This window comes from Lathamus discolor, chromosome 5 (assembly GCF_037157495.1).
Source record: "Lathamus discolor isolate bLatDis1 chromosome 5, bLatDis1.hap1, whole genome shotgun sequence".
NCBI lineage: Eukaryota > Metazoa > Chordata > Aves > Psittaciformes > Psittacidae > Lathamus > Lathamus discolor.
This window is the reverse complement of record NC_088888.1, coordinates 85,878,173-85,899,825: the sequence shown is the minus strand read 5'-3', so window position 1 is coordinate 85,899,825 and position 21,653 is coordinate 85,878,173. Positions and strand designations below refer to the sequence as shown.

Here is a 21,653-nt window from a genome sequence, read left to right as displayed (position 1 = left end):
GGTTTTATCTAAGCAACCCAAGATGTTTTTACTTTTTTGGAAACAAAGACAGACACAACAGCAACATAGAAGAAGTAATTAAAAAGCCCCCATTATTTAGAGTTTTGTTGTTTAATTCCTTGTGAGTTACAACTTCCCTTCTTTTCCCCAAAAATCTAAAGTCTATTAAATCACAAAACTGTTCTCCTGTTCGTAGTTTTTACTAACTTACCTCAATGGTTAGCCTGGCTGGGTGATTCTCAAGAAGCAATTGCTCAGCTATTTCTTGAACTGATTTAATAACTTCTTCTTTTTGATCAAGTTCTCTCATTAACTCCTTTTATCCAGACATTAAAAAAAAAAAAAAAAGAAAAAAAGAAAACCAGAAATGTTTTAGGAATCTCTTGAATTCTGAAAGATTATTTAAGTATTCTCTCTGTGTTATGCTATACATACTGCATGGTATTCCTTTTTTCTTGTTATATTGGTGTTTCTTTCACTCCAGTCATATGCAACCTCTTCCTCTTCTTTTTCATTGAGCCATATCAGCTCTCTGGTAGCACGAGACACAAAATTGTGAAGAGTATCTAGATGTCTTTCCTGATTTCTTGACGTGTTCTTAATTAAAAAGAAAACAGATTTACAAATATCAGCATTTAAAGCTCATCCCTTATCAAAGATGACGTACACTGAAAAGCTGAGCATCAGAGACGTATCACAAACTTACCAAGAGTTTTGAATACTGACTCTCCAGTTTGTGCAATTTTTCTGCATAACTGAGTTTAAGAGGGGCAGTCATTTGGATCTGTATTTGGCATATGAGGTTAAAAGACAACAAATAGGTTAGATATGTTAAACTATTAGATCTGCTGATTTCATGATGCGTCATCTAGTGTGAAGTAAAACTAAGACAGACAGTTCAAAAATTCAACATTAGTTTATGGGTCACCCAGTAAGAAAGTAACTAAAGAAATAAAGAATATGGTGCTGTACCTCACTCATTTTAGCTTCCTTAAGGCTGGATTCAAATTCCTCAATAGCTTTGTGGACATTTTTGTGATTTTCCAAATGGCTTTCAACACTTGGTAAATCTGAACCCCATTCTGCTCGATCAAGTTGCACCTTACAAACAAGAAGGAAAAATTACCCGCTACCTACAAGGAATAAATGTAATCATCAGAAGCAAACTGTTTCTATAAAGATTGCTACCTGCATTTCTTCCACCCAGCTCAATAGGTCCTGGACAAATTTCATGTTCACCTCTTCTTCTGGTAAATTCTGATCCACAAAAGCTGATTTCATCAGAGGTTTCCTAATTTGCATCAGTTTGAGTGTTTGCAGAGTCCCACTGTCTACTCCTGTCACATAGCTTTGAATTAACCGTGGTGGGATGCCTGGTGTGTAACCGGGAGTGATGGTTGGTGTCAGTCTGGAAGTAAGGCCTGATGAAAGGCCAGATGTCAAGCTGGAAGAAGTCAAATTAGGTGTTAAACCCTGGGTCATTGCAGCATTTGATTCAGGGGATAGATTTGTTGTAAATCCTGAGTTTAAGCTTTCAGTTATTCCTGATATCATCAGCTTTGTCTGCTCTGTTGTCAGTGCATGCCCTTTGTTGTACACAGAAGAACATTCGGTCCGTATGGCCATCAGTTCATCATGAAGCTTTGCAACTCTGTTAAAATGAAATAAATGAAAATCATTTTGATGAATGCTTATGATTAAGGTTTACCATGTTGAACTAAATAGCAATATGAATTCACATGATCTCTTACACTTTAGTCGTACTTAAATACTTATAAAAAAGCATTTCTATCAGAGGGTGTAGAGTATGTCAGCTTATACTTATAAAAATACCGATAACATGGAGAAATCAGGCGATGACTAGAAAATCAACATGGTATGGGCACTGGCATGCACCATACACGATTCCAGGGAACAATTAGCACAGCAGAAATCTTACAAGATACCACATGTTGCAGCAGATCAAATGCTTGCAGTTAGTTCACTGCCAAGGAGTTGTTCTGTGCTTGAACCCACCCAGTCCAGGATGAATTCTGAAAAACTTCAGAGCCACTTCTTCATAAAATTGCTTTATGCTGTTTAAATGCATCTTTCTGCTAAGACTGTACACACTCTGACACATATAAGCTAATGTTACCCCACTTATTACCTGTTAAGACACCTACAGCTATCACCAGATATCCTGCCTCCATTTCTGAAATCAAAGTTAGGAAATTCTAAAAGCATTTTAGGTGCAGAAACACAAGCTAACATCTTTATACTCAGATATCACTAAACATTAAAGTCATGTTCTGATGAACGACTTCATTTTCACAAATGTGTACTAACAGCTCTTCTTATCTTCAACATTTATGGGCAATGTACCCACCAGAATACCTGATAATCTTAATTTGGGTGTCCAGTGACAGATTGTAAAGTTTATCCATAATCATAATGATTTGAAAATGTTGTCCATGATGGGTATCCATTTACTTATTTATTTATATAAATACACTGTAAAGTACCTTTGCACAAGCTGGTCTGCCTGATAGTATTTTCCATCAGTAAGAATTTGGGTGTTAATCAATTGCTGGCGGAGAAGGTTCTCAGATTCAAGAAGATAACCAGCTATCTCTGCTTCATGTTGGAACTGGAGCCCCGACTCCAACCGCTTGGTGTCCTGAATAAATAAGAGAAAGCCATTAAGCCCTGTAGCTAAACCGAACAGACATTTACTATGAAGAAATCCTAATATTTTTGTAGAAAATTCTGATCTTGAAACAACTGCAAAACTTTTTATCTAACTACTGACAAAAAAAAAAATGTAACAGAATTCACTCAAGGCACTTTTTGGTATTTTCTCAAAGAAATGCTAAATTAACAGTACAAAGCAAATAAAAGTAGCAGCTATTAACTATGCACTCAAAAATCATAAAGGGTTTTTGTTTGCTTGTTTCTTTCTTAATAAGCCATTCCACTGCATTAAGTTCATGAACACAGACAAGTAAAATCACCAACTGACTTACAGACTGCAGAGCATTCCGGGCAAGTATTAGTTTTTCTTCGCAGCTCCGGCTGTCCCGCTGAATTCTGTTTGCAATCTGCTGCAGCATTTCCAACCTAGGTAATGCCAGAACATTTCAGAAAAATAAATAAGCATAAATACTATTTATATTTTCTATACATGTTGCATGACTTTAAAAACAAATAAACAGCATCTAACACAAAGCACAAATACATATGCCAAGTTACCTGTTTCCGTCTAAGGTGCCATTACCAAAGCTTATACAAGATTTAATCAGTGTGGGACCACAATTAACAGAAAGGAAATTCTCGTTAGAGTCAATGCTGGTTCGAGCACTAGTACTGTTGCTAAACACTGAATCACTGCTGTGATAACTATAACTACTGCTATTCATTTTTACGTCCAGAGCACGGACCTTCTGGCTGTTTACATTTGCTGAAAAATTAAAAGATAAATCTCCTACAAAACGTACAGCTCCTAGGGATGAAATTTCACTACTGGCTTTTGAAACATGCAGTACTCCTCCTTTAAATAGGCTTCGGTACGCATATTCAAAACCCAGCAATTAATATTCTGCCAGCTCTTCAAAGGATTTTACCTGGGGCTATGTACGCTACCTTGCTTTTGGCTTCCCTACCTTGCATTAAAGCTTTGCAAGTACAGACTAGGCAGTAACATTAGGGCGTTTCTAGGAGATAGACAAGCCAAATATTTTATTTAAGTGTCACTAAGTCTCTGTAAGCCAAATAAGACCCTAAAGAAGTCCTTGCAGTGTTTCTCAGACTCTTCAATGAAAAGTTTCAAAAAGGAGTGAAGTAAGAACTCCACGCTCCACAGTATGCTACAAAACACTTCCAGGTGGGGCTAACTCCTTTACCTTCAAGTGGAACTGCACGATAAAACTGGGGGAATATCACGGTTAATCAGCACATACCACAATATAATCTGAGATACCTGTACACCATCCAACCCACCATCATTACTCCACTGCCCGAGTATGCATGTTTACTAACTGCCCTGTCCCACTAATCTGCCCTCCTGCAAATTTCCATATGGAACTTGTTCCATATTCAGAGCTAATTGCTTCTTGCTATTTTGACCACAAAAAAGTAAGAAAAATCTGATGACTGCCCTTGAGTTTTTGTTTTAACACAGATTTTGGACTAGGGATGGTTTTTTCAGTATTTTATCCCCTGCTTTTCAGACCTCCTGAAAACCCACACCCACACCATGACTGTGTTTACACAGAAGAGCACAGCAAAGGCATAGACACACCCCTGCAGTAATGCCAAACTCTGCTAGTTGTGCAAACAAGAGCTCAGTTTGGCACTCTCCTCACTGACATCACACTAATTTCGATCTCATGCAGCAATCCAGCCACATGTTGTCAATCTGTGTTGATACATTCAGATGTATTCACAAGACTTGCAGTATTTAGGATTTGCCAAATTTCAAGATTAGCTAAGGTCACATTTTTGCCACAACCAAATCCCAGCCCAGGAACCATATCAAAACCTCATTATTAGTGACCACTAGTGACCAATACAACAAATATGGACCAAGTTCTTCTGTCCAGATCAGCCAACAATTTTAACTTGGGTCACTAAGCCAGAATCACTTAATCAACTTTTCTCTCTCATTTTACAGTGACCACCATAGGAAGTGACCATCACCATATGACCTGTCACTTTAAGTGTTTAGCAATCCTGAAATATGGGAAGGAGTTTACGTTTATGTTTATTTTATCCTGTGCTCAGTCTATCTGAATAAAAAAGTAAAAACAAACTAATGTCATTTCTACACGTTCTCAACAAAGATAATCCACCTTTCAGCAAGTATGAACAGGATTCCTTTTGGCAAAGGCAGGCACTAACTTTGCTTTGGGCAGCTCAGGACAGACTAACCTACAAGTCTAGTAAGCTGTATTTCTTTTGCCCTTTTCCAGTGTTCTGCTCTGCACAAGGTGGGACAACCTTGTATTCCTCCATAGAAACTTCTTCTGCAGCAGGAAGCTGTGAATCAAAACCTCGCATTGAACCTGACATTGCTCTTGCCTTTGTAAGCATGACACATACTTAATTAACTCTAATTAGGATCTTCTCTGGCTAAAATCTGTCTTTCTGATGACTTCCTACACGATGATCTGGATTCTTCACAGTTTCAGTCACCTAAACCAGAGAGAATGATCACCCTGTTGTCACCAGACAGTCAGTGCCAGGATACTCTATAAGTGGTTCCATTCTTACGAGTTTCCTTTGGGTGCTTAAAGTTAAGCAGAATGAATCCAGACCCAGGTCTATAACCCTACCTGCAGGTAGAAGCCCTATGATTCATTTAACTTAGATAAAAGTTTGGGGGTTTTAGTTTTTAATTAATGAATGGACAGCACCTGTGTCTGCCACAGAACTCAAAAGAGGTACCATTAAAAAGAAAAAATGCTCTAAGACTGTACCAAGGTTTTAAACTCGCTCAGCATGTTATTAGTGATGTTCCAAACAGTATCACCCATTCTACTACCATGGAAGACTCCTATGCACTTTGCATGTCTGAAGACTCTGCTCTTTAGTACAGCCAAGTTTTAAAAAACCTCAGAACAGACTGTTAGCCCACAATGCTATGTACCAAGTGAAATATACATTTCATGTAAAGGATGAGGATGTTGCTTACATGAACTCAAGTCCAAATGAGACAGCAAAGTGGTATGAACCTAGCTCTGACTAACTGTACAAAGAAGGTGGTTATATTTGTGTTTAAGTGTGTTGATGATCTGAGGCACAGATACTATTCATCATGACCTTCTGAAACCACCCAAGTTATTTCCATCTGCATATGCTTCTGTGAAGTAGGTAGAAAAATTCAGGCCTTGAACAAACGCAAAATTAGTTGATCTAGAAAAATAATGTGGATGTTACCAGGGAAGGTGACATCTACAATTTTCAATACAAATTAATCCAACTGAAAAGGTATTAACCGAGCCTGCCAAACATTCACTAGCTTACCTCTCCACTTCAGGCCGAAGGGTCTTGTCTCTTTCCAGCATGGCGATAATAAGCTTTCCCCATTCTTTTTCTGTATCATTTGGGTGGTAGCCTTGAGGAAGCTTGATGCGTCCAAATTCTATCCAGACCTTAGCAATCATACATATTTGTTATTTTAAGCCACAGAAAATGAACTTTATACATTTTAATGCTTGTTAAAACTTACCTCTAGCAGTTTATATAGCTGTTGAATTTTTACTATATCTGCCTCCTTTGGTGGAATTTCTGTTTCTTTAAACTGCAAATATTGTTTATAAAGTGCCTACAGAAACATAAAAAACATCATCAACTTTTTTTACAGTGAATGTAACCCTACTTCCCAAATTCTCTCTTAATATTTTTCGGAAGCTTCCGTTCTTACCCTGTTCTACTTGAGTTCTACAAAAAATGATCAGTGACAAGCTAAAGATTAGCTTTTGATTGTTCATGTGTTAGTAATGTATTGTACTCCAAAAAGGTTAAGGAGTACTGTTTTATACTTGATTACATAGATCAACAGGCACTTCATTTGTTCAAGCATGCTTTGAGTCAGTGAGATAAAGTGTCATTCCAACAAGGAGTTTAAGACATGACACCTCACCTTCAATTCCACAGGATTGTTGGGAAACGTTCTGTCAGACATTATCGTGACATGGTGTCTGATCCACTGCATGAGGTAGTTCACCATATTCTGATATTCAACCCATTTGACTTCAACATCCTACCAAAAAGCACAACCCAGATCACAGGTCAGAAGAAAATAATCTGAGGGCTCATTTTTGCTTTATCTTTGACTCTGAGGTCTTCACACACATAGAAAATAGATTTCTAAACCCTGCAATTCTGAAACAATATTTACTTACTCATTACAGTTCACTTGAAGCTTCCAAATACATGATTTTACTCTCTAGTTTTGGTCCTAAATAAATCCACTGAAAACAAAACATTTTCTAGTTTAATAAACTTCAAACTGATCACAATTAGAGAGGCACAATTTGTAGGTCCACAACTGAAAAGTAAGAGCTTTCACTCTTAGCTTTCTCCAGCTTCAGGTATTTTTGTTTAAGCTTTCTGCTTTTGCCCAGAACTTAAAATACCTGCTAAGCCTCTAAAATCTCAACCTGAAAAACCATGTGAAAGAGGAGTGTGACAGATGATCCAGCTAACATTCTGAAATCAACAACTGTGTTAATGAAGCTCACACACTGCACAAGTATTTTTCTCCTACTTACATTTGCACTAATGCCTTCACCACCTTCTGGTACTTTGGGAAATGCATCATAAAGTGATGACACATAAGTTATTACTGACTTCTCATCAGGTGAAGAAACATCAACATCTAAAAGAGCAAGACAGAACAGTACTTTATCATGTAGTTGTAAGAATGCCCACAAATATGCTACAACCTGCAGGCAGATTGGATTTTATTTTAACGTTAGGGTTTTAGCAACAAAGCCCTTTGCAGTTATCTTACCTTCAGGATCCAGAAGTCTGGCAACACCAAGTTTTTCTGCTACAAAAAAAGCATGTTCTAAATTTGCAAGGTTGCTTTGAACAGCAACGGTATTCATGTCTATCAGGTCCGGCCTGTCAAATAAAAAAAGTAATACTTGATTACAACTCTTTCCCACCCTTAAATTACTGCTGTATTAGTAAATCAAACCAAGACAATGGATAGATACAGCAACAGACCTTTCATTAAGAAAGATTTCATTAAAATCATGTGAAGCAACTGAGGTCAGCACTAAGTGACAAACACAAGCAGCAGGCAACTACAAGACTTTCAGTTCCTTATCTACAAGGTAAATGTTTTAGCCATCCCTTTTATGTATGTATGTATGTATGTATTTTCTTATACATGTTTCTTAATGTGCACTGCCATTCTACTATAGCACCTTCTCCTTTCCACTGCCCTTAAGGAGATTAAACTCACTTTTCCCTTAGGACCCATTTCCACGAGGAAGTTCATTTCTACTGCCTTTACAAGTTTTAGTCATCCTGCATCAAACTCTTCAGCACATGTTAGAACCCATACAGAAACAAGTTCCATCACAAAAACATCACTTCAGCTTGGAAGACAATTATTCTTACTGGGCTTTAAGGAAGTCTTGTTCAAACTGCACTGAAGCCCTGCTTTTGCTTCAACATTGTTGTTGGTTCTCTTGCAGACAATCCTCAGCCCATGCACTTACACCTTCACACCCTCATCCTGCTAAATTCCACTGCCAGCCACAACACTCTTCTGGAATACTTCTTTTAAGCCGGTCTTACCTATAAACATTTTTAAGGCCCGTAAGTATCACCCTGTACCAGCAACACTACTTTTACATTTAAAATTACTGTAAAACTTCAAATTAATACTGTCCTTTAGGTTTGCTATGTGGCACTTGGCTTTTAGATCTTGCAGTTCTCAGGGCAGTGTGTTACTGTCTGTCTCTTTCAGCACAGGGAATCCTCTTAGCCATAACAACTAAAAGGAAGAAGGGATTTTTGAAGATGCTAAGCAAAAACTCAGCTCACTGAAGCTAACTACAGTCACAAGGGTCTGAAATTGTTGATACTGAAATCCTACACTACTGAAAACCAGTCCCACACTGAGGAAAAGAAACCCTAAAACAAAATCCTGTAAGAAAAAAACATGACATCCAAGCTTTAGTGAACAACTTAGTCCTTAAATTTTCTCATTTTCTACAAAAACTATTTTCTTAGTTTTACCTAGCAGAAGCTTTGTATTATTGCAACAGAGGGAAATAAAACTGTTAAATATTCACATTGTTCAAAACGAATGGTACCATTTCATTTGGCAACACCCCAGAATTCCCTTGATCACAAAAAGGTGAAACTCAATACAAGCTTGTCTTTGAACTAACTACAAGTGCACTGTAAATAAAAATGTTTTTCTTTTCAGCCATTCAGAATCCCTGATTTCTTTGTGCTCTTTAGAAGACAAGTCTACCAGACCAATAACAATACTGCACCTATTATTTCTTGAAAGAACATTCAATTAATAAAACGTAGGCAGTGTAAAAAGAAACATAATCCTCCTAAACCAGCAGGACTTTCCACTTCCAATATGCTTAGTGGGAGCATGACCAAGCTCATGCTATTCTTCTCTGAATTTGAGTGCAATGGAAACAATGCAACGAAACCAATATCATCTGTTGCTCTCAGCAGCACAGAAAATCCATGAAAAATAAAAGGCAATACTAGAAAAGGAAACAGAGCACTCCAGTCTCTTATGTCAGCCACAATAATGGAGATAATATGAGTAATAAAGATCACTTTCGCAGCACAGTTTTGACAAGAGAAGCAGATTTCTGTAAGTGTATACTGGTGGTTCGGTTATTTTTTTTTCTCCTGCCTTCTTTACATTTGTTTCACACTTGATAAAAATGGCTCAAGAATCACTTACACTGCCTGTTCGATTGCCAACTCTCAGAACAAGAAATTACAAGTTACTGTAAAAGCCTTGACTATTCCCAGAAAATGAGCTGCAAGCTGTAGAGACACTGACACGATAATCTTCTCAGAATATGAAGAGGAGGTAAGGTTCTCATCTGCATCTCACAGAGATACAGGTAAAAAAAAACGATGAAAACAACTGCTGTTGAGTAATATATCTAAAATGATATATCACTCAAAAAAATCACAGATATCTGTGAGATGCCTCCCCGCCTTTTAAACATACCTTCCTATCACTGCAACTCGTACCAGCATAGGGTTATTTCAGTTCCCCTTTAAGAACAAGAGAGAATTGCAATGAACACTGCTGTTTTCAGTTAATTATACACTTAATACACAGCATACCGACTTAGTCTAACTGGTCTGTATCTAATGTTTTGATCTACCAGAAAATACTACAGAAGACAGCATTCACCTCTGTCTTCGGTTGTCTAAAGCAGAGGCTTAACAACTGACTGAGAAGAAACCCACTGATAGTTTACAAAGGGAAAAGACAGGTATTACGTCTTGAACACAAAAGCACCTGGTACTGACCATGGGAAGTGCACACTGCCAGGGGCTTGGGACCTCCACTCTGCAGGTCACGCTCTTCTCTTCACAAATAGTAGGATACATTGCAAAGCCACAAAAAAGGAGCTTACCTCCCAGAGCTCACTAAAAGCCTTTTTTTAGTCCCAGAATAATGTATCCAAAAAACATGCCTCAGGAAATCAGACTGTAACACTGTTCCCTTTGTTTAAAGAGTTTTTTCTCATGATTTTAAATAAAAGTAATTTTTATCTGCTGTAAGCTGGCAGAGATACCTGTACACTAACTAGGTACATGTGAATTTGCATTTGAGCAGTCACACATAGTTTTCAGTGCTGCAGTCACTGAACACCATGCTCCTCTGAAGAATCAAGGGAATCTGGTATTATCAAGCATAGTTTGTGCACGGTGAGTGTTGTGGGACTGTATAATAAAGGCTGACAATTATTTTCCAGTATCTTTAGTATTCCATTTCTCCTTTGAACTCTGAAATGCTACTAACTGCTTAAACTGCAATTCTGATGAGTATCGTTCTAATACATATTTATGTAATTGTCTTAATTGAAGTAAACATTAGATTTACCGTTAGCACCATCCATCATGGCAAACATTCTCACTTTTAAAGCTAAAAAGAAAGTACGAGTTTTGTAGAAGCTATTTGTCATGTAGTATAAATATATCTTACATCAATTTGCATAAACTATTAAGTGGTTTTATACACAATTGAGAACTAAATTAAATGCACTTTAAGTAAAAGACGATGACTCTACCTTCTGTCATAATACCGTGAGTCATCTTATGGCAGATTTTTCAGTGGGCTGGGCCCTTGCCATCAAAACACATACATAAACATCCCAAACATCAGCCGGGTCGGAACATTCCATCCAAAGGAGATGCTTCTGCTGTGGGCACACCTAAGTCAAGGAGTTTGGCTTCTACATCGCAAGTCATTAATCATTTCATTTATAAAAGATCGGTGCCTGCCATTTGAGATCTTAGTGTAGGTGTTAGAAATTAGACACAATTTGTATCAGAAGTGAGGGGGGAAAAAGAAAAGGTGTGATTAATTTCAATTAGGAAGCTGACAAAATTATGATCAAGTCAAGAAAACAAATAGCACCACACAGGGAAGCAAATGAAATGGATCAAATGCAAGCCTTCTACTCAGGAAATACTCCTTGAAAGCAAAGACTTGTGCATAATAAACAAAGTTAGGCATGTGTAGATTTTCCCATAGGCAGAACCTAACACCTAGCAAACCAGTAATATTCCGAGTGAGAAAGCTTACAGAGTAATATTCCACGTGAAAATACTGTTAAACATGCTCACAAGGCTAACTAACAAGCCTGAAGCTATTTACATGAACCATCTAAACTGTTCAATTTAGACAATTCTGTTTTGGTCAAACCCCTGGATGCTGCCTGAGTAATACCTGATACTAAAATGTATTTCTTTCTTGGCTTATATTGAGCAGAAGTATTAATATCGTGAGTTTCAAGCAGAACTCTCAGAGAAAACATGACTGAAGACGCAGAGTGAAGCGTACATGTCACTACAGTCCATTTAGCTTTTCCACTGCTGTCTTTAGAAAATGCCTATAAAAATTAAATAAATTCCTTGCTTCATTGTTCACAGACAATTGAAAAGGACGGGTGCCAGACAGACTCATGCATTTTTTAGGGATGGGAAGACTCCTGAAACAAATTAAAGGCCATGCCAAAATACAGAGTCATAAAATAAACTTATAAAAATGAATAGAGACTTCTCAAGCAAAAAGGATTCAACATATATTTCAGAAGAGACAAGAGATATATTATCATCTACTCTAGAGATTTTGGCTAATAGCAGAAAGATTATCAAGAAGGTAATCAGAAAACAGGAAATGTCCATGTAAAACAGACACGTTAGCTCTATCTCTTCTAACACGTATCTCCTGTTACTTTCCCAGGAAATCTATAAACGAGATGATGAAGCAAAATCAATTTATTATTCAACCTACTATGTGGCAACAGTGACCATTTAACCTATCCCTTAACAGAGCCTCAAAACCACTAGAAGATATTTATACCAGCTTGTACATAGAGTCAGTGTTTGGGAGGCTACTGAAGAATGTGTCTCCATGTCAGGTACAAGCCCAAGTCTTTTTCAAAACAAGCTTGCCAAAGAGCCTGTTTTGGAAAGACTGAGGCATCAACACCATAAGAATAACTCCTGGCCTTCAACTAACACATACTACTACCCTTGTGACCTGTGCATTTCTACTGATGCTTAATGTTTGCAGACACAGTGCTCTGTACGTTGTCATGACCACGAGATCTACTTACAGAGTTGGAGGTATGTTTTGCTAATATATATGCCTACCACAGTTATTTTCCTGATTTTTTTTTCCATCATTGCATGGGAGCTTCAATATAAAGGGAATGATATTCTGTATTCTTAGGGAATAAAAGGGCCTATAGGACTAGCTGTGTTCAGTAACCCTGTTTCAGAGAACTTGGAAACCCAAGTTTCAGGGAGCAGACTAAAGTCAGATTTCTTTCCACAGTCAGATCACTCAAAGAGGAGGAAGAGGAGAGTTTCTCTTCAAAAAAATGTTAAGCAGGTATGACTTTGTGGCATGAAGGAGGAATAGATGTCCTCCATCATCAGAATCAAGGCCCACAATGCAGACACACAGCACGAGGTTCTGCAGCATGTTCCTTGGTGTCAAAAACCCCATGCTGAGGAAAGGAAGTACAACATTGACTCCCGAGTCAACACTATCTTTCACTATATCCTAGGCCACCTCCCTTTCAGAAGCTCTGGATCCCTTACTAAACTGTGGATCTTTCTCAGATAACAATATACATAGCTAATTCAGATAATTCGTTTTATCATGCATGTCCTTGATTTCACAAGCAGAGTTTAATAAATCTGCTGAAGCCTCCTGACCCACCTTTGTTAGCACAGCAAAACTTTACCTGTCATTTGCCATACCGATTTAGATAAAGACACAATTGAGGCATTGTAACATCAAAGACCTATTAGTTAAATGTGGAGTTCAGCTTCAGCCATGCCTAACAAGCCCTTATCACAACTTGGCAGGAGGTTTGCAATGCAGATTTCAAGCTCACTACACACATCAACAAACCCAGAAAGAATCTCAGCCAGTCCTTTCACCAACTTTAAAATCAGATTTTACAATTTCTTTGTAATATGAGATGGTTTTGTCGTGACAAAACCAGCAATAGTACAGTAACTGTGCCAACTTTTTGCCTATGGTAAAATCTGAATAGGATCAAGGCTCATAGCTGTTAACCTCGACCCACACTGCGCAATCTACAGAAATAATCATAAATAACATACCCTTCCTTAGAGTGTTTGAATACCAAAGAGACCATGAAGAAACCCAACCAAATGATCTTTCTGTTCTGCTCCCCCAGACGCTAGCAGTGATGGCCTGACACACTGGCTTCCTAGTGGTATTAATACAGTTACCAAGAGGGAAGAAGGGTGAGGTATTGCAATGAGATCGAAAGATTTCCCAAAGGCTTCTTGAGCCATCCTGCCTGGGAGGCAACCATTTCTACATGTGCCACAAATTTGCCAAAAACACTGCCAGAAGACCAAGACCTCTTGGTCACGCACACATATGCCACCACTCCTGAGACACCATACTCTTTTGGATAAAAACTTCTGACATCCTTAAGAAAAACCTGGCCTTTCAATCCAAAGTTTTACTTTTCACTTTATCTCCATTTGACCGAAGCAAGAGAATAGCTTTGATTGCATCACAGGATTTTTTTTTTTTCCTCAGTTATTACAAAAAGAATCACAGAATGGTTTGGGTTGGAGGGTACCTTAAAGATCACCTAGGTCCAACCCCCCAGCTGCGTGGGCAGCAACACCTTCCACTATGTCAGGTGGTTCAAAGCCCCATCCAACTTGGCCTTGAACACTTCCAGGGACAGGGCAGATGCAACTTCTCAGGGGAACCTGTTCCAGTGCCTCACCACCTTCACAGTAAGGAATTTGTTCCTAATATCTAATCTACCCTGTTCCAGTTTAAAGCCATTACCCCTTGTCTTATCCCTACATGCCCTTGTAAGAAGTCCCTCTCCAGCATTTGCAGGTCCCCCCCTTAAGTACTGGAAGCTGCTCTAGGGTCTCCCTGGAGCCTTTTTACTCCAGGCTGAACAGCCCCAACTTCCTCAACCTATCTTCATACAGGAGGTGCTCCAGCCCCCAGTCACCTTCATGGTCCTCCTCTGGACTAATTCCAACAGGTCCATGTCCCTGTTCTGCTGGGACCCCAGAGCTGGATGCAGTACTGCAGGTGGGGTCTCACAAGAACAGAGTGGAGGGGCAGGATCACCTCCTTGGACCTGCTGGTCACGTTCTTTTGATGCAGCCCAGCATACAGTTGGCTTTCTGGGCTGCAAGCACACACTTCTGGCTCATGTTGAACTTCTTGCCAATCAACACTCCCAATTCTTTTTCCTCAGGGCTGCTCTGAATCTCTTCTCCACCCAGCCCGTAGTTGTGCTTGGCATTACCCCAACCCAAAAGCAGGACCTTGCACGGGGCCTTCCTGAACTTCACAAGGTTTGCATGGGCCCACCTCTCAAGCCTGTCAAGGTCCCTCTGTATGGGATTGTTGGCTTTCATTCGGCTGCTGCTTTGCAGGAGGATCCAGAAAAGTATACACAAGGATCATTTTAAGTCCAGAACTGAAATTAATCAGCCCAACTGCCTGGAAGTCTTCCATCTAATACCTACTAAGGCTAACCACCACCACCACACAAGATGTTAATATTGCAGGCCCGCTTCTGCTTCTGTTTTGATACAGTCTTCACTAGCATACATCAATGAATTTTTCTGAGTGCATTCGATTAAACTGCAGTTGAGGTTACTTGCTATTTCTAAACCAATTAGTTGTATGCATATACATATAAGTTACATTAAAGGCATGTTTGCTTATCAATATTTTTACTCACCCTAAATGCTGTTTATCTTTTCCCAAATTGTCAATTCTTAATGTCAACTTTGTTTCTCCTACACAACAAATACCATTGGAAATAGTAACAGCCGTGCTTCTGAACAATAAGGCAGGTGGGCAGGTGGGGGCAATGCAACCAAATTCACATTCTCTTTTTTGTTAAAGCTAGATAACAATAAATTACAAGTCACAAAACAGCAAGCTGAAACTAGCAAACCCAGCTAATCTCTTTACTTACAACATATCCCCTAGCATTTTAAGGCTTGACACTGTGTAATATTTAGTTTCTTTCTCATTCATTCCCCCAGGGTGTTCCAACGTGTTACTGCAAATTGAGGCATCGCTATCCCTCCCCTTAAGGAATGTGTTCATGTCAGTACCTGATCGGCTGCAACACGTTTTAACATCGGAGGGACGCCACATGCACTGCAGCCAGGAGCTTAGTGTTCAATTAACTATATATATACAGCAAATCGTTCTGGGTAAGGTTGAAACAGCTTGTTCTAAACCAGAACAGTTATTTAGCAGGCAGGAATCTATCTTGTTGCATTCCGAAAAACATCCACTTATTAATCCTGGCAGTGCACGGAGTTATGAAATTAATAGTTTAAAAGAAAAGCACTGTGACCCTGGAAAATTTGTCTCTCTCACTTTGTCTAGCATTTATGGAGCTATCATGCTGCTGTTGCCTTGGGGACATGTTCTTTGCTGCAGCTTCTATTCCTCTTCCTCCCACATGAAGCACCCAGTGTACCCACACTCTTTGTGTCCTTCATTCACTGTTAGCCTCTGTTCCTCTTCTGTTTGGGAATAGTAACCATTTTCTCCTCACTCTCTCTCTAAACCACATACAACTTAAAAACTGCAGGCATCATTAAGGTCTTGCACAAAGTTTACCAGTAGCAAAGGCTGCTTTGGATCAGATCCCCACATTCCTTTAACAGTATAGTAAAAAACATTTTTCTTCAAACATGCTCAAAATGCATCCCTTTGAAGACTCACACCACTTTCCCTCTCTGCAGCACTTCTAACGCTTACCATCCTTGTTAAGTAGTGCCAAAATTTTAGACAACTGTCTGCATGTGGTCTTGGCAAGCCTTGGTATAGCATTACACGAAATAACCTTGTTTGTTTTCTTGCCTCAAACCCTTCATGTGTAAACTACAGTCCTCCTTGATTGTAAGACTGCTGCTTTACTTAAACACAGTTTATCCACTTTTTTCCTGACCATTCTGAAAGGTTGCTGAAATTCACCAAAAGTCCAGATATAACTGGACATGTCTATGCTGAAAGTTGACAGAAGGCCAGATCATGTGCCCATATCTTTCTAATTGCTAGTCCTTCCCATAGCAGGGCCATGGCCCATTGCAACCCACACCCTCCCAGGCAACACATAAGCCCAGTTCAGGGGACAACATCGACCCAGAACAGCTTTCAAGACTTCATTTACTAGAACAGACCTAACACCTGAGACTAGACCTTAAAAAACAGCTTCATCTGGGAACTGAGCTTGCAGTGCTTCCTGAACACTGCTTTTCACCACACAGGCACCGCTGGGGCTACTCATTAAATGCTATTATCTAGTTACACAAGAACATACTGCTCTTGCTGGAATTCCTTTTGTAAATGCTAAAAACAAAATTGCCTCTCTATTACAAAAATTTGTAAGAATACAAAAACAAAATGTGCAAAGGAGTGCACGCATTTTTTACCAAAAGCATCTGTTTGACGTTAATCTTATTTTCATATCCTCCATACTTCACCTTTTTTCTTTAGAAAGTAAGATGAGCTGGTCAGAAAACATGTCTGTTTTCTGAGTATCAGTAGCCACTGGCCTTATAAAGTGTCTATAGATGCCATTTAACTGTAAATCTTCCAGCTCTTATTTTTGCTATGTCTTAAATTTTATTTGCAGACACTTTTCCACTGAAATTGCCTGCAGCCCTTATGTACCAATGGCTCAGGGCAGTCTGAGGTCAAAAATATAAGCAGTTTGTTACTCTGAGATAACTTTTTATTTGAATTCGCTTTGTTTTAAAATAAATGTATCTGCAAAGTATAACATAGATTATCATTCTGATTACTAGCTCCACTCTGACATACAACTCCTAATGAAAGTGGCCTTCATTCTCTAGAGATATCAACTGTTTGTACACATTTTAATAATGAGATGCAGTCTTTTTCCTGAGCAAAAGGAACATACATAAGAAAACGAAAACAGAAATGAAGAGCATTTACCTAAAACACAGTCTAGGGACTAGAAACACCTGAGGTGGTAAGAGCTGCAAGATGAAGGGCCCAGTGTGCAGGCAGCAGTATCTCCTGGAGAATCTGGGCATTACACGCTGATTAAAGTCAGCCTCCAACTCTGAAGTCTGTCTTACAGGGTTTTGCTGCACATATGATATGATGGTATGAAAGAAACATCACGTACTTTTGAAACTGCCTGAAGTCAGATTCCTTCCAACACAACATATTGAAGCAAATAACAGACGTCTTCAATGAAAAATTAAGTTATAAAAGGCAAATTACATAATAGATGACATACACCATGTTCTCAAATCTCCTGGGCACACCTGTAGCTTTAACTAATGGCCTGATCACAGATCTGAAAAAACATGTAGAGGTTCAAAAAACAGTCTGAAAGTTGATACATAAATAAAATCGCACAATTAACAAACCTGGTAATGTTCAGTATTAAAACTGACTTTTAAATTTATAATTTCATTTGGTCTTTCTATGTAAGAACAAATATTTGACAGAATAACAGCAAAATCCAGGGCCTGCAATGGAGCCCTCTGAGGCAATTCTTGAGACCAGTGTGGAGACCCATTTGTTTCCCAGGGACTTAACCATGTATAGGATGTTTCAAAATAGAAGCTTTAGATACTTTTCAAAAGTTCAGCCAAGTAATTCCCAATCTTACCCTATAAACACAGACCACTGGAAACTGTTGAAAACATAAGCAACCTTCTCACTTAAGAACAAATTTCATTCACCTAAATTTGGAGGGGAAAAAAAAAAGAAGAAAGAACAGAAGAAAGAAGTTGTATATGGAGCCAAGTACCTCGAATAGAGTAATTTTTTCCTCTCATTTCTGTCATTCATGAAATTACTTTCCTTGATCTAAAGAACACTGCAGTATCACTGGAAACTCATTCATATTCTTAAGAGAAGTAATAAAGAAAGTGACTGCAGGCCCTTACAAAATGCCCTGACAACCTAACCCTTGTTGCTCAAGAGGAAAGTAAACAAATACCCTGCATCTGCTCAGGAGACTGACTTGAGTGCATGTGATCCTGTATCCCAAGGCTTGGCGATGCAGCAGAGTGCTGCCAGTCCAGCTGTGTGTGCACACAGGGCTGGGAGATGGGGAGGAACCTGGCTCACCCACACCACACACCAGCTCTCTGATCTCCACAGAGATGCTGCAGATGATGCTCCTACTGTTACTCATGCCAGGGAAATGCTGGCCTTGTCCTGATTCTCCCACACACTTTTGGGGGAGCAGTGAATGTGGCAAATCCATGCCCTCTTCCTGCAGTTCTGCACCATAATTTTAGGTGGCTTGCCCCCAAAAGTGCTGGCATCCGCTGCCTGGACAAGGAGAAAATAAATGGAGACCACTACCATCAGCCCAGATGGAACAGTTCTGACATGCCATTAAGAGCAGGTGAGGTCTCAGCCCTGCTGAGGGCGGAGGCTCCCTGCCCACTGTCAACTGATTCACAGCCCAGCTCCTCACCCAGCTCTCCACAGCTTCAGCAATTTCCTGACATCTTGAAGCTGGTGTGTACTTACAATTTAGAAAGACTGCTTATGCCTGGAAAGGAAGTAATTATAACCTGCCACTCCAGACCTGTCACCTAGAACTAGACACTGACATCTCCCTGCCTCACAGATGACCAACTTAGGGATTATGCTGGACCCATGTGGATTGTGTTCTCAGAAAAGGCCTCTCAGCCGTGGTGTCAGGGCTACAAGCACCAGGTTTGCCTGTCTGTGCTCAGGTTAGAATCATAGAATCATAGAATAGTTAGGGTTGGAAAGGACCTCAAGATCATCTAGTTCCAACCCCCCTGCCATGGGCAGGGACACCTCACACTAAACCATCCCACACAAGGCTTCATCCAACCTGGCCTTGAACACTGCCAGGGATGGAGCACTCACAACCTCCCTGGGCAACCCATTCCAGTGCCTCACCACCCTAACAGGAAAGAATTTCCTCCTTATATCCAAAATTTAAACTTCCCCTGTTTAAGTTTTAACCCATTACCCCTTGTCCTGTCACTACAGTCCCTGATGAAGAGTCCCTCCCCAGCATCCCTATAGGCCCCCTTCAGATACTGGAAGGCTGCTATGAGGTCCCCACGCAGCCTTCTCTTCTCCAGGATGAACAACCCCAACCAACTTCCTCAGCCTGTCTTCATACGGGAGGTGCTCCAGTCCCCTGATCATCCTTGTGGCCCTCCTCTGGACTTGTTCCAGCAGTTCCCTGTCCTTTTTATGTTGAGGACACCAGAACTGCACACAATACTCCAAGTGAGGTCTCACAAGAGCAGAGTAGAGGGGCAGGATCACCTCCTTCGACCTGCTGGTCACGTTCCTTTTGATGCGGCCCAGGATACGGTTGGCTTTCTGGGCTGTGAGCACACACTGAAGCTGGCTCATGTTCATTTTCTCATCGACCAGCACCTCCAAGTCCTTCTCTGCAGGGCTGCTCTGAATCTCCTCTCTGCCCAACCTGTAGGTGTGCTTGGGATTGCTCTGACCCAGGTGTAGGACATTGCACTTGTTGTGGTTGAACTTCATAAGGTTGGCACCAGCCCACCTCACAAGCATGTCAAGGTCCCTCTGGATGGCATCCCTTCCCTTCAGCGTATCAACCGGACCACACAGCTTGGTGTCATCGGCAAACTTGCTGAGGGCACACTCAATCCCACTGTCCATGTCAGTGACAAAGATGAGGTTCACCTCAGGAACAGCGTAGCTCCTGTCCCCCAAGAGCTGCTGGGGCTCTTGCCTCTGGCCCCCAGCTGAGCTATGGCCCCTGCAGCAGTGCAGCCTGCCTCTGACCCGCCTGTCAGGCCCATCACCCAGAGAGGTGCCAGTGCCGGGGGCTGGGACTAAGGCTGGGGCTGTCTCAGTGTCCCCTGCTGCCCTGCTCCTGGCTGGAGCGGTTTGATGGCCCTGGCTGCCAGGCCCTGTCCTGACAGACCCTCCATGGGGAACCCCCACTGCTGTGCCCTGACATGGGTACATGTGTACCCTCTATCCAGCATACAGCTTACTGCCGCTCACTACAACTGCAGTTCTAGATACCATGAACACTCCTGGGTACTTCTGAGCCTTATGATTATTACTGTCATAGCACTAAATGTCATCTCCCTAAAATTAGTTCTGGGCACACTTAAATCACTTCCAGGCCTGGAAGTCACATCCTCACTCGCAGAGAAAGGATATTCCTCCTGGCCCAGGGTGCATCGTGGCTCTGTAAAGAGGCACATCTCCAGGGAGCATGGCATAACTGGTGCAAGACAGGCTGCTACACTGCACCACAACTGATAGATGCGTACCCACAGGCATGCTTCGCGATCACACACCACAGTCCAACCCCACCACCCATGCAGACACACCTGGTCACCCACCCCGGTGAAGCACATCAGCCTGCAGCACCCACAGGACCCTCAGCCTAGCTCCTGAAACCACCTGCAATCCATGCACTGGGAGCTACTAAAATGGACAAACAAAGCATATGGAGAATGACTGCCAGAAATGTGCACATTCTGCTAGTGTTTAGCCTACTTACTGCTCAGAACACAAACCAAACTTTAAAAGAGCTCTCTGGAGTAAAACACTGTAGTTAAAAATATCAGATGACTGTTTGGGAAGACCATTCCTATCTTGTGAGCAATAGCTGGAAATTATCATCTCCGTTTTAGTGCAACAAAATGGCAAAAGAAAGAAACATAGAAGCTCACTGAAATCAGTGGAGGAGTCTCACTGATTTAACAAGCAAGATGGAGTCCAGAAATCTGTTACCTCTCCCAGCAGAAAGACACCAGATAAGGATGGCAAACATTCCTGGGAAGCACATGGGATCCTTAGGTGGAGAAGCTATGCACAGGAAGAGGATAAGCTAAATCTAAACTGGCACAGAAACACACAAAATGGGTACTTCGCTCCTCAGCCGTTGAATCATTTGCTTTGTGCAACGCACTCATGTCAAAGGTGCCTGTGCTTCCCCACTGAAACACTGTGAATGAAACTCACAGAGCGCTGCCAGAAACACTACTCCAGCAAAGCAGCTGCAGGTACTTAGTCATATCCCAAGGCATTAACATTCGCACAGCCGGGGGACAGAACTCAAATTGTGCATTATTTATTAACTGAGCTGTACCACAACTACTAGTTGCTGAGCTGAAAAGCTTACACTGCTGTATGGAAGTGGCATACGGTCTGAAGATGCTCTGGAAACTATTTTCCATTATTCCATCTCATTAAGCTCCTTCCTTTTTTTCCCTCCCATCTCTCTGTATCTTTCACATTGTTTATTTTTTCAGATACTTGCCTGTGCTATGTTCATTCTTTTGGCTGCTCTGTCCTGAAGTAAAACAGCCTAGCCTTCTGCCAGCTATTTCCCTTTGTCTTGCCAATGTTACTA

The 21,653-nt window shown here is 40.6% G+C and overlaps 1 protein-coding gene across 1 annotated transcript in view; it reads right to left on the bottom strand.

The window, feature by feature from the left end:
* Positions 1-21,653, bottom strand: part of DST (dystonin) — a 297,096-nt gene that overhangs the window by 141,928 nt on the left and 133,515 nt on the right. The window contains 12 exon segments of the mRNA XM_065681484.1: positions 212-316; positions 436-597; positions 707-784; positions 973-1,101; positions 1,189-1,651; positions 2,505-2,659; positions 3,006-3,099; positions 6,004-6,131; positions 6,209-6,304; positions 6,623-6,742; positions 7,254-7,360; positions 7,496-7,608. Of these exon segments, the coding sequence (XP_065537556.1) occupies positions 212-316; positions 436-597; positions 707-784; positions 973-1,101; positions 1,189-1,651; positions 2,505-2,659; positions 3,006-3,099; positions 6,004-6,131; positions 6,209-6,304; positions 6,623-6,742; positions 7,254-7,360; positions 7,496-7,608 (1,750 nt within the window).